The 13,834-nt window shown below is 44.4% G+C and overlaps 1 protein-coding gene across 2 annotated transcripts in view; it reads right to left on the bottom strand.

Annotated features, from left to right (window-relative positions):
* The window catches only part of Aplnr (apelin receptor), a 39,821-nt gene extending 26,553 nt beyond the window's left edge, over nt 1–13,268 (bottom strand). For both annotated transcript variants that reach the window (XM_031370875.1, XM_031370874.1), the window contains exon 1: nt 9,546–13,268. In XM_031370875.1, coding sequence (XP_031226735.1) covers nt 11,822–12,955 — 1,134 coding nt within the window. In that variant the 5' untranslated portion in view covers nt 12,956–13,268 and the 3' untranslated portion in view covers nt 9,546–11,821. The remainder of the gene's footprint in view (nt 1–9,545) is intronic.
* Nucleotides 13,269–13,834: the final 566 nt, after the last annotated feature.

Here is a 13,834-nt window from a genome sequence, read left to right as displayed (position 1 = left end):
CACTCTAACCTAAGGTCATATCCCAAGATGCTCTTGCAGGACTACCTAGTCTGAATGTACCCTCAATGTTATTTTCCACCTTGAATATTATTCCTTTCATAGCATTTTCAAAACAGGATGTCCAGTTTCTTCATTTATGTATGTGCCTATTATCTATCCCTAGGAAAAATGCTTGGTTTCATATAAGATCCAGGTCTATCTTATCTTCCATTATAATGTCAATAGCTAGTGAGTGGCATAAAGTGAGTTCTCAGAATAATTTCATAGATTAATGAATGAACCATTGCAATAGTCTACAATTTAATGTTCTTGCAGGTATACCTTAAGCACAAGCTATCCTATTCTTCACATTTCCTGTGTCCTTTCCAACTCTCTTGCCTTTCTTCACACTATTTCATCAGTTTGGATGCCTGCTACCACCCAGGTCTACATTCCAACTTGCCAAAATCCTGGTCATCATTCAAGAGACACCGTCAATTCTAATACCTGAGGTTTCATCATGAAAGATTCTCCACTCCATAGAATGTCAGTTCATAAGAATGGTCATTCAGAATTACATTTTCCAGTTCAGTTGCCCAGAGTGCAGCTCTCTGAAAGATAGAGATGTCTAGAGCTATCATCAAACAAGAAAGGCCACCTCACCTGCTGGAGTTTGGATCTTGAATGTCTCCCTATTGCCCATGTGTTGAAAGTTTGATCACCCAGGTGGCACGGTTCGCGGTAGTGTAACACTTAGAAAGGGGGAAGTTAAGCCACTGAGTGGTGCCCTTGAAGGGGATTATGGGACATGGATTCCTGACCATGATTTAAGTGGTTTTTCTCTATCACATGTTCCCTCCACCATACCCTGCCCAGAGAAGGTAACACAGTCACAGACTAGAACCTTCAAAACACTGGCTAAAGAGACCTGCTGTGTTGATAAGTTAATAAGAAGTGGTAGATTGGAGAGATAGATGGCTCAGCGGGTAAGAGCACTGACTGTTCTTCCAAAGGTCCTGAATTCAAATCCCAGCAACCACATGGTGGCTCACAACCATCCATAATGAGATCTTACTCCCTCTTCTGGTGTGTCTGAAGACAGCTACAGTGTACTTACATATAATAAATCTCTTAAAAAAAAAAAGAAGTGGTAGATCTCCAATCTTGTTCAATCTCTTCATGTTATACATAGGAAACTGAGGCAGATTCCATAGCTTTCCAGGAGACAATTAAAGCAGTGCTCTATGGACTTTCAGTTTGGAATTATTTCAAACATTGCTTTCTAACCCACCTCCCTGAATCAGTGAAGCTAAGACCCACACAAATCTGAAAGGCTATGAATTTTTAAAATCTAAAACTATTTATGTAGTACACTATTTTTGATCCTTTTGTTCAACAAACTTCTGACCAGATTAATTTATATGCAAACTTCTGTCAAATATTTCTAGCTTTATTTTGTTATTATCACCACAAATAAAAAAATTATTTTAAATTCAAGAAGTATTGAAAGCCAATGTCACATTTCCCAAGTTGAGCATTCCTTCCTGCTACATGCCCTTTATCAAATGCAGAGGTCTGTAGTGCAAAGGAGTACATCAAGTCACTTTCGCTTGTAACATGAGAGGCAAAGGGGGAACAGCGGGAGAAAATTAAAACCTATTGATTGCCTCTAATGTGATGGAGACTGCTTGCCACTGCAAACATTACCTTGTGTGACCTTCATAACAATCCTGTGTGGTAACTACTTTTACTATTCTATTTTACAGGAGATAATGAGTGTTGGGCTCTGATTCTTTGATCTTTTGAGTGTTGTCCAAGGACTAATAGCTTCTACCATGGATAAAATTTCTTTAGAAACAAGATGTTCAAGGGCTAAGGATATGGCTCAGTGGCTTAAGAGTTTGTCATGGCAAATACAGAAGTAGATACTCACTGTAGTCACTGGACTGAGTACAGTGTCCCCAATGGAGGAGTTAGAGAAAGAACTGAAGGAGCTGAAGGGCTTTGCAACCCCATAGAAAGAACAACATCAACCAACCAGACTCGCCCCCCAGAGCTCCCAGGGACTAAACCACCAACCGAAGAGTACGCATGGAGTGACCCATGGCTCCAGCTGCATATGTAGCAGAGGATGGCCTTGTCAGACATCAACGGGAGGAGAGGACCTTGGTTCTGTGAAGGTTCAATGCACCAGTGTAGGGGAATACCAGAGTGGTGAGATGGGAGTGGGTGGGTGGAAGGGGAAGCACCCTCATAGAAGCAGAGGGAGGGGTAGTAGAAAAAGGGGTAACATTTAAAAGTAAATATATAGAATAGCCAATAAAAAATAAAATAAAAGAGTTTGTCATGAAACCATGAGGCTAGAATTCTAGATCTCTGGAGATCCACAGAAAAGGCAGGGTAAGTGTGGCAACCTGCCTATTATTCTAGCCTTGGAAAGTGGAACAACAGGTCCCCAGAGCTAGCTGCCTAGCAACCCTAGTCATAGTGTCAGTCGGGCTCTGGGTTTAACTAAGAGATCCTACCTCAGTAAATATGGTTGAAGAGTGATCCATGATGATTCTTGACATCAACTTCAGGCCTCCAAGTACATGAGTACCTACACACATGCATAGCTATAGACCATACAAAGAAAATGGAAGGGGGTGTTTCAGACACTCTCCACACCTATCGAGTTGGGTTCTGTATTTTAATAACACTTGCTGATGATTCTTCTGCATACACAAAACTTTAGAAATCGGTTGTCTAGATGGTACAGCCCAATAAAAGCTGAACTGAGATTCAAGTTTAATTTCTCTTAATACAATAAACAAGAGACACACAAATTCCATGCTCTTTAAGAAGACAACTTAAGTTGTTCCAACATAAACTATAAGCATCAAAACCATGTTGGCCACCTATCTTGGAGTATTTCTTCCAAAGAAGTCTATTTCACAGAAAAGAGGCCACCTGATGTTATGAAAAGCGTTCAGGTCAACATTAGAATCACAAGAATCAACCAGCCCAGACACTACTTAGCAATATCATTCATTAAATGATCTTCCTGCCAGGGCTTCACTGTTTCCTCTAGTAAGATGGGAGGCTTAGACCAATCCCAACCAGCTCTATAATGCTGTGGTTTCAGGTCACGTTTCCTCATTGAGATGGGAGGCTTGGAGCCATCCCTTACAGCCCCATAATACTGTGGTTTCAGCTCATTGTTCTCTCATCCCTCCTGGCATGGTCATAGCTGAAATAACTTCCTTTCCTAGCCTGTACCATTCCTGTGGTAATCCCTGTGTGGTTTTTCTCAAGCATAAAAGCAACTTGTTATTATCACAACAAACAATCACCATTTTTCAAGGTCCCTGAAAGCCTGACAGTACCCACAATACAGAGCTCACTGCCAGCTGGATCCCAGCAATGCTTGAGGGCTTCCAGGTCTCCAGCCGGAAACCAACTAGCCACCATATTGGTGTGTTCATTTTCCTTAGAGCAAAGGTTACTTCTGTGTTCTTCAATCATAAGACCTTGAGATATCAATCTCCAGACTCTAGGTCATTGAGTCCTGCTACTAAAGTCTTCAGTCTACAAGACTGAAGCCAACTAGAGCAGAGCCTCAATCCATGTCATCAGCTGAGGCTGTTCATCCCCAGCACACAGGAAGACCTTTTCAGCTTATAGATATACTTCTGAGTCAGAAGAAAGATTGCCAAATTTTCTTGGATGCCCTTAACCTGTCACAGATTCTTCAGGGACTAGAAGAGAAGGGGTTTTTTGTTTTGTTTTGTTTTGTTTTGTTGAGTGTTTTGTAGAGGAGGAAGTCCAGGATTTTGTTTTACATTCAATCAGTACATCCCCTCCATCAGAGCAGTTCTTCCTCTATGAACAGTCGGTGGCTATACATGGATTCCCAGCAGCCTGGATGACTCAGTACCGGTTCCAGCTGGCACTGATACCTTTCCTAGGAAGCCAGCCAACCTTGCAATCACTCATCCAACCAAGTAGACTTGAAAACTCAATCTTCAGCATTAACACTCAACTGATCGCTATAAAGCCATGATGTGTAGAGTTCAGAAGTAAGGATACAGAAAGATGTTCAACTTCACTAGTCATCAAAGAGATGGAAACCAAAGCTATACTGAAATAGTCAAAATGATAGTCATTAAGGAAAGTAATAACAAATGCTGTTGAGGATGGAGAAAAAATGAACCCTCATATACTGCTAGTGAGTATGTAAACTACTCCAACCACTAGAGAATATAGACAGTATGGCGGGTTCTCTAAAAACAGCTTGTCCTGTGTGTAACAGAAGTATTTACACATCGAGGTTATTGCAGCACTACGTGCAATAGCTAAACTATAAAAGCAGCAGCAGAAGAATGAATAGGAAAGTGTGGTATAGGCCACAAAGGGATTATTTTCAGCCACAAAGAAGGAAGTTATGTTGATTGCAAGAAAATGGCCACTGTGGGTAATCATACTCAGGGAATCAAACCAGAAAGGCAAAGATCACATTTTCCCTAATTTGTATATCCTAGATTTTATATACATACATAAGATCATATATGTACACATGACATAAAAATAAAAGTAAAACTGCCTAGGGGTCAGAAAGAGACTAGTGGGGCAATAAAAGGAAGGATGGAGGGATAAGGGGGAGTATGCTCAATGCACAATGTATATGTATGCATGTATTTATGGATGCACATATGCATGTTTATATGAGTGAAAACCTTAAATAATTGATTAAGAGGAAATTACCAGAAGTGCCCCAGCCCCATGACCCAACTTTGTTCTAACTGTGTGTTCCCCAGGAGCAGCTGAGAGACACAAAACATTTGGTTTAATTAGGTCCATACTTTCCAATTCCCCTGCTTCTCTCCTGCCTCCTGATTTACCTCATTTCCCTGGCTTCTCTGAAAAGAAATCAATTTGTTTGCTGTAAATAAAAAATTCTTCTCACCTCTCATTCCAGCAGTTCACTTGTTTAAGCAAATTGCCTGTGTGTGCCTACTACATCCCAGACAGTGGAAAAACAAAAATCTGTAAACATGGTCCTGCTCCAGAGCAGCTGTCCATGGGGTGGATGGGCAAGAATACAGAGCTTTTATAAAAGCAGGTCTCTCCTAGAGACGTCTTCCTAATGCCCAGGACATATAGGCTGAGAAGTAGCAGGGTGCTCAAGTGGGGAATGTCAACCAGATTTAAGAAATCCATCCATGGTACATCTAAAAGCAGCTTCAGATAGACACACAACTAAGAAGCGTGTCACACACTTGGTGACACAGTACGAGACAACATAGGGTGAGGTGCCCATCAAATACTAGTATTCTTTTGTCTCATTTTGTTTACACTCCTGTTTGCATTTATTCAAACAACAAAATGGGTCTTAAGGTGGTGACCTGGAAGAGAAAGAATGCCAGACACTTAAACCCTAGTGGGGGTGAGTGTGGACCATGTTGTAGCCAGTGTGTTAGCTCTAACTTGTGAGTCCTCCATGGGAGAGAGAAGACGTGTTTGCCTCGACAGCATCCTGTGATTTGCCTGCAGTGACGCTGACTGCCCTATGTTATTCTTTGTCAAAGGACAAGAAGAGCATAAGTGACTTGAGTATTATTTAGTGTTTTTTACTCATCAGCTAGCATATGCCTAGCAAATGGGGATTATAAAAAGGCATTTGCTTTACAAAGAGCCATGGAACAAAATACCTGACCAGTATTTCTTAAAGACCTCAAACACAGTATCTGAGAAGCTTCCAGAGCTGCAAGAAGCCTAAGCAATGTGATGACTGAATTGTGATATTGGATTCTAGAACTGGAAAAGTACATTAAGGTTGAGTTGTTTTTTTAGATTTGCACTTTTTTTTCCCTTCTTTTTCCCTTTACCTTTTTTTAAAATAAGGAAACCCAAGTGAAGAATGAGCATTAATTAACAGTAATGTACCAACATGGTTCATTAACTATGACAAGTGTATCATGCTAATGTAAGACATTAATTATAAAGGAAATTGAGTGTGTAATGTACAAGAGCTCTCTGTACCAAATCAGCAGTTATCCTGTGAATCTGAAGCTCTTCTCAAACAAAAGATTTAACAAAACTTCAGATAATCAGCTAGCATTTCTCCCTTCCCAGGCAGCAGTTCATCTTTGGCCTGACTTTATTTACTTTATTTATTGTCAAAAAAAAGATCTCCTTCACAAGCCTGAACATGCTCTTGCCTAACAGCAGAAAGCCTGAGTTCTAGTCCCAGCCTTAACACTTTCCCACTGTGTGACCATGTGTAAATTATTCTCCTTTCCTTCATGATGGGCCTTAGGCCACCTATCTGTTAATAAAAAAAATAAGGGTAGACAGCCTTTCAATTTGTTCCATAAGTCAGGGTGATGCCTAGTTGACCAGTTATCCCTATCTCCTAAGCTAGTTCTGGGTAAAGAGTACATTGTGAGTAAAGATGTCTTGAATTAATATGCTATGGCAGAGTTTAAACATACTTGATTCCTGGCAAAACTTACATTGAGGCTTAGTTACTCGGTTCGGCAGCAATAGGAGATAAGATCTTTGGGAAGTTCATAGGGACGTTACCATCATAAATGGGTTAGTGTCTTTTTCAAATGACTAGGTAAGATCCCTTGAGTAGGTTATCTGGAAGCAACTTCTATCATGTAGGATTAGACTGGTTACTGGGAAAGTGGGTTGATATATAGAAAGGGTACTCCTTGTATTTTGACCCTTTTTAATATATCATATCCCTCTTCCACTTCTTCACCATGAACTGATGAAACAATTCACAAAAAGACCAACGAAATACTTCACAAAATGACAAGCAAATGCCAGCATCATGCTTTTGGGCCTCCACAACCGTGATCGATCTATACAAGTCTATTTCCTTTATGAATCAGCTTAGAGTATTTTACAATAGCAATACAGAATGAACTGAAAATATGTATATATTTATACATACTATACATGTATGCATTAATTTATATACATATATACATATTCTCGGTCGATTCTATGTTGTCATAGTAAAATATGCATATATACACACATGTATATGCACATGTATGTATATATACGTGTGTGTGTGTGTGTGTGTGTGTGTGTGTGTGTGTGTGTGTGTGTGTATACTGTCAATTTTTTTTAAGCCAAGGTCTCACAATTTAGCCCTGGGTTGGCCTAGAACTCACTATGTAGACAAGAATGGTCTTCACCGAAATCTACCTGCCTCTACCTCCCAGATGCGAGAATAAAAGGCATGTGCTAGGCACTAACATCTAGGCACTAACACCTGGCTAGGCACTAACATTTTAACACTCTAACTTTACATAGGAATCATTAGATTCTACTCAATGTTTCAAACTTCTCTTTGAAAAGCTATACCCTCTGGATCAAGCCCTGCAAGCTGTCAACTCACTGACACTTAGGTAGAACAGCCAGCTAATCTAGATCTTTATGGAGGACTTCACTCTGACTTCTGGAGGTGAGATTTTTTACAAAGCTATCTATCTGTCTCTTCTTAGAGTCTTTTTCCAATATGCCCAGAATAAGAAGATCCAGAATTCCTCAGTACTTAGTTAGTAGTACCATGGTATACATGGTATACAGCTCATATCTGTAAGGACAGACAAAGCCTCGTCACTAAAATAAAAACTTTTAAATCTCTGTTCCTCATCCTCAATTTATATAAGGACTAGTATTTTAGCCTTAGTTCCCAATCTTCCTGGCATCCATGCTTTGAAAATCAGACAAGTTTTTCTCTGTGACTGGCCAGCCCACCTCCCATACTCAGAGTGATCATGCATAAAGCAAGGATGCAGGCTTCTTTCTAGCTCCTCAGAAGGTCTGTGCTCTACACTATCCCTAGGAATTTCTTCTGCCCAAATATTCCATCATTAACCACATTCCAAAAGCCAGGTTCTCAGCATCTTCTGACAGCTCTCATTCTGCAGCCCCAGGATGGACTCCTGGAGCACTGCACGCCTTCCCTCTCTCAAGAGCTGATGCTCTGGCTGGCATCTTTCTTGGCACTGACCCCACCAGCAACCTGTGAACCCCAGCAGTCTACCCCCTGATCCTATCCAGCACTTGGTATATAAATGAAGTAAGCGTGAACAACTAAGCCATTAAATACTCTATAATTTTATAATATTCTGGGCGACTTAATTCAAATTTCTCAGGAGACTTTTTAATAGCATCAGTATGAAAAGAAAAGAAAAAAAAACAGCTCCTTGTTATAGTCACAGATTCCTGGTGGCTTTCCCCTTTTAAGAAAAAAAGGGGATCCTTGTCCGCATGGTACCCTTGTCCCTACTTATGCCTTCCTCTCCCTGTGGCCTCTCTCTCTCTCTCTCCCTCCCTCTTTCTCTTTCTCTCTCTCTCTGTATCCCTCTCTCCCTCTCTCTCCTCTCTCTCTAATGTATTCTCTTCTTGTTCTGTCTGTTACCATCTCTTTCGCATATCCTGTCTCTGTCTCTCTATCTCTCCCCATCTGTCTCTCCTGAGCTTCCCCACCCTTGCCTGGAACTTCCTATCCTGCCTGGTCTCCCTGTGTGCCCAGCATCTTGCAGATGAGATTACATTTTCCTTCTCAACCATCTGGTGCTGCCTCGTCTGTACTTTGGGGGAAGCAGCAGCATTCCATGGTCAAGAGTGTGGGCTTTGGAGTTATACTCATGACACTAGGCCTGGCTCGTTCTCATAGTAGTCTGTGGTGGGGAGATACTGCTAATCTCTGAGTCTCAGATTTCTTATCAGAAAAGAGAGGCGCAGTGCCCCTCTCAGACGAAGGTTGCAAGATAATGCCTGGAAAAATTTTAGCACACTTTTAAAACTGGATAAATGTGAGCTCCTGATACAATCAGTCTCCCCTCCCCCACCTTCCCTCTCTGGTGATTGTTTTTATGTAACCTGAAAAATTATTGGCCCCAGGGAGGCCTTCTTTGAAGACCATCCAAATAGATTGTCATCCAGAGCCCAGTTTTCTTGACCCCCAACTGTCTTGTCTGTGTGCCTGCTTTAATTAAGGAAGACTGTATCTGGATAAGGCATCCATAGGCTTGGCCTTCTCCCAGAAACCATCTGGGCTGTTTTTAGCACCTTTACACACCTAGAGTGGATCTAAGAGATTCTGTCTCCATGGATCTGGAGTGACATCCAGGAATGGGCATTTTCAAGATGATCAGAGTGGCTCCCACTGGAGAACAGAGCTTCCAATGTCTAACTTAAACTGAGGTAGTGAATGAAACAATCAGTCAGCAAGTGATAATGAATTAACAGAGGTGAATGGTTGAGTCTGTAGTAAATAGTGATAAAAGGAGGTGGGGACAGATAGATGAATTAATGGATAGAGAGAAGTAGGTAACGAAGATATTTCCCCCAGATATACCTGTGCTGTAGTCTCCAAAATGTGTGCCCATTTTTCTGTGGTTTTCAGAGCAGGAGGTTTAGCTATGCCCGCTCATTCCCAGCCCATCTTTACACTTGCCTGGTACCTGTTTCTCCATCTCCTTTCAGCCCCCCTTTCAGTTTTCCAGATTCTCCCTCTTTGGCTCGCCCCTGATTCCCCCTCCAGTATACCCTCTCACCTCTACTGAAATAGTTGCAACTGCAGGTTCTTACTCGTTTCTTGAGGGACTTCAAATGAGGAAGCTTTGCACACAACAGCTATACAAAACAGTTTTATTTCATGAACCACAGTGAGTAACAAGATCAGAAAAAAAAAAAAGCGCATTCTGAAGAAGGGGTGGAGGTGGGGGAAAGAGGCTGCCTCCCCTATCTGTCCCATGCCGTGGTAGAGTTTCCTGTCTCCCAGAAGCCTCCTGCAGCTTGCCCCTGCTGCTCTGAGGATAGCCTAGCAGAGAAAGTAGCTGTATGAAAGTTTCTGGCCTGAGACATGCGGAGCTCAGCTAAGAGGAGCTGTTTCCTCCATCCCCCACCACCACAACTCCCTTTTCTGCCCCAGGAGCAGGATGATCTCTGCCGGAGATGGTCCAACTGCACCAAGCCAGGCTCTTCCTGTTTCCATAGCATATGTCTTGTCTTTGGTTTCCAGAGCCCTCCAAGAACAAAACCCGGAATACCCACACCCATTTCCAGCTCACAAAGGCCCCACTATTAATTTTGTCCTTGAGACCCCCACATCGGCTCCAGTCATTCTTTCCCAACCTTACTCGCCACCCCCACCCCCACCCCCAAGGAGCAAGAGGAGCCAGAGGAGCCAAGAGGCTCAGTCCTGATGGAGAGGAGCACCAAAGCTCATCCTATATTCTTCATCCTGTGGCAAGAAAGTGGCCTCCTTAAGAAGAGGACCACAGACCCCCCAGAAGAGCGTGAGAGGGTGAGGAATTAGTCAGAGGCAGGGAGGGGCAGAGGAGAAGGGCTGTGCTCTAGTCTGTAAGTCTGTTCTTGCCTCTGTGGAACTGGGAGAGGAACTGGGGCCCAGCTCCAGACTTCTCCAGCCTTAGGACCAGATGCTACTGAGGAAGTAGCTCCCTACAGAAAGCCTAGCAGAAACACAGACTTCTTCCCTAAATACGGACCAGCCGTCGGAGTTCCCCAAATCCAGTGGGGGTGGATCCATATCTATTCTATGCTACCTCCATATGTCCATTCTTCCCCAAGTGGACTGTGAGACCTACAGAGGCACAGAGGAAAGTGAGTGGGGGTTCACCCTAGTCCTTCATCAATGAAGTTTATGTGATACTTGTGTGTGTGTGTATGTGTGTGTGTGTGTGTACACGTGTGTACACATTCATATACATTTATATATACCCATATAGACAAAAAGCAAATAGCCTTACCTAACCAAGTGAGTGACTCTTGGTGCCAAGCAGCACCAAAACCTATAGAGATGGTGGGGTAGGGGAGGAGGGAGGAGAAAGATCTGCTCTACAGTTCACAGTTCTGTAGGAGATAGAGGGATGAGGGGTGGGGGAGGGGAGGCAAGCAGCATACAAACTAAATACAAACTCCTCCTCTCTAATCCTTTCTGTTTTCCCTTCCCAACCCCAATTCGTAGGGACAGAACAATCCACAGCTTCTTCAGTCCTGTTGCCTTGAAATTCTCACAGACAATTTTTTAAAATGATGGGAAGGATACTGGGTTATTGGTAGGATGCATTATTTACTAAGCATCACCAAGATTTTACCAAAGAGAAATCTCTATTCAAAAATCCATCTATCCTTGGTGTCTGGACCAACAATGAACTGATCCAACTTTTTTGAAAGATCCAGAGCTCCTGGCTCTGGGAACTAGCGCTCTAATTCTTTGCCTACATACAGCCACCTGCTGGCTCTCAGAAAAACAGGACAAGAACTCAAAGGATAAGTTACCCTTCAAGTTTCAGAGTTCTTAACCCTTAAGAGCCCAGCAGGGAAGAAGGCGCTGGGGTACAGGCAGGAAGGTTTAAGGGAGAGGAACCCATTAGAAGAGAAAGAGTCAGATCTGGAAAGTGAGCAGTTATCAGAAATAATTTCTGCAGCAGAGAAAACAAAAAGGGGAGCTAGAGAGCTGAAGAAAACGGCAGAAAGAAGCAAATAAGGTCAGGACTCACACTTCAACATTTTAGGGTCCATATAACCTTCCCCCATTTATTACAAACAAAGAAACTGAAGTTTAAGGAAGTTAAGAGACTTGTGCAAGGTCAACCTCAGAAATGGTGAACAGCTGAGCTGTTTGCAAGGCTCCACCCCTTTCCACTAAACCACAGACATCTGAGAGGAAAAAGGCAGAACTTGAAGGTGAGCGGAGAACGGAGTGAGGAGTCAGGGAGATGGTAGAGCCATGCTACCTGGTTCTCAGAGCATGAGGATAAAGTTTTGGGTCAGACCCGAGGCATCAGGCTTCCCTCTGGTCCCAGCCCTAGTCCACAAGGGTTTCTTGACTATAGGGAATCGATTTCTCATGCATCTGCTCTCCTCCCTTTCCCATGTTGGGCCCAGGGCCCTGGCTGTGCCCAGAAGAATAACTGGCTGACTTCTCCGCGCTGCTGCTGTGAGGGGTGCCTTTGCACCCACTCTGATCACAACAGAGCATGGAGGTGCAGGCTTGGCGAAATCGGGGGTCAAAGAAGGCATAGAGGAAGGGGTTGAGGCAGCTGTTGACGTAACTGATGCAGGTGCAATAGGGAAAGACATTCATGAGGAAGCTGTCAAAGTCACAGGGCCAGTGCAGCAAATTGCCCAGCATGTAGAGAGTCTTCACCAGGTGGTAAGGCATCCAGCACAAGGCAAAGGTCACCACCAGCACAACGATGATGCTGAGCAGACGGCGCCTCTTCCGCAGGCCCTCAATGCGCTCCTTTCGGAAATGGCCAGCGATGGTTTGGGCAATGAAGAAGTAACATGTCAGCATGATGGTGAAGGGCACCACAAAGCCCACGGCAGTGGAGGACACCCCAAGGCCCACTTCCCAGGCCCACTCTGAGTTTGAAGTGGCCACCATAGAGTAGTCCATGTAGCACTGGATCTTGGTGCCGTTCTCTGGGATGTCTGTGGAACGGAATACCATGACTGGCACAGCTAGAAGGGCAGCCAGCACCCACAAGACTGCTGTGGCCACGGCTCCGCTGACTCGCAGCCTTAGGCGAGCATTGGCCACCGGCCTGACAATGGCCAGGTATCGATCAAAGCTGAGGCCGGTGAGGCAAAAGACACTGGCGTACATGTTGACGAAGATGAGGTAGCTGCTGAGCTTGCAGGAGAAGGTTCCAAAAGGCCAGTCAAACTCCCGGTAGGTATAAGTGGCCCACAGTGGCAAAGTCACCACAAAGGTCAAATCAGCCACTGCCAAGCTGGCAATGAAGATGTCAGCTGAGCGTCTCTTTTCGCGGCTGCTCCGAAACACGGTCCAGAGTACCAGGCCATTGCCTGTGGTGCCTAGAAGGAAAACCAGAATGTAGATGGCAGGGATGAGCGCTCCAGAGGGTGTCCAGTCTGCGTAGTCACATTCAGACTGGTTGTCAGCCCCATAGTAGTTGTAACCATCATCTTCCATAGTGGTGAATGGAGTGAAGCTGGCCAATGAGTCCCAGGGACACCAGTTCCAGAGTTAGGTCACCAACTCAACAAGCACCCTGAAGGATTGGCTTGAACCTCCGAGTAAGAGGTCTGAGGGTGTTTTAGAGCCCTGCCCGGCATGCAGAACCAGCCCCACTGGGAACTCAGAGCCAGCAGGATGTGCTTCTCAGGCAGCTTCAGTCTACCTTCCCAGTCCTAGCCCAGCTCAGCTAAGACACTTCCTTGCACCCTCCTGAGTCTCTGTCTCCTCCTAAACTCGGCACTCCCTCCTCCCACCCCCAGGGTAACCCCTCCCTCTCTAGTGAGTCTTAAGATCTTTAAGTCACAGCCCACTTTTTTTTTTCTTCTTGCCACTGGGTAAGTAGACTAAATTGACCCCTACTGTGCTGGGCTGACAATTATCTGTGCTTTGCAAACCTGCCGCTCCTCCTGGTCCCACCTCCTCTCTCTAGCTGCTACCAGCCTTCACTCCAGACTCTTCACTCTGGTTTCCTCTGGCCACCACTTCATGCCTGCCTTTGGGGGGGGGGGCGGATATCTATCCCCCTCCTCATTCTTCACCCTCCTGTTCTCACCCTCTCCCAACCCTTCTAAATGGGACACATTATGCAGATTGAAATCCAGTTTGACCTGAATCCAGGACAAGCACGGGGGGGGGGGGGGGGGGGGGGGGGGGGCAGAGAGGGTGTGATATTTCACAGGGGTGTCCCAGCATCTGGATGGTCCTTGCTGACCCTGCACTCCCACCCCACTCCCCACCCCCACCCCATGAGATACTGGGATTCCCTGCACTTCATTCATCCCTCCCTACACATTGGCTTCAACCCTGTTTCTGAGAACTTTGGTGTTTTGCAAA

The sequence above is a fragment of the Mastomys coucha genome, unplaced genomic scaffold, assembly GCF_008632895.1.
Source record: "Mastomys coucha isolate ucsf_1 unplaced genomic scaffold, UCSF_Mcou_1 pScaffold15, whole genome shotgun sequence".
NCBI classification, from domain to species: domain Eukaryota; kingdom Metazoa; phylum Chordata; class Mammalia; order Rodentia; family Muridae; genus Mastomys; species Mastomys coucha.
This window is presented reverse-complemented; position numbering and strand designations above follow the sequence as displayed.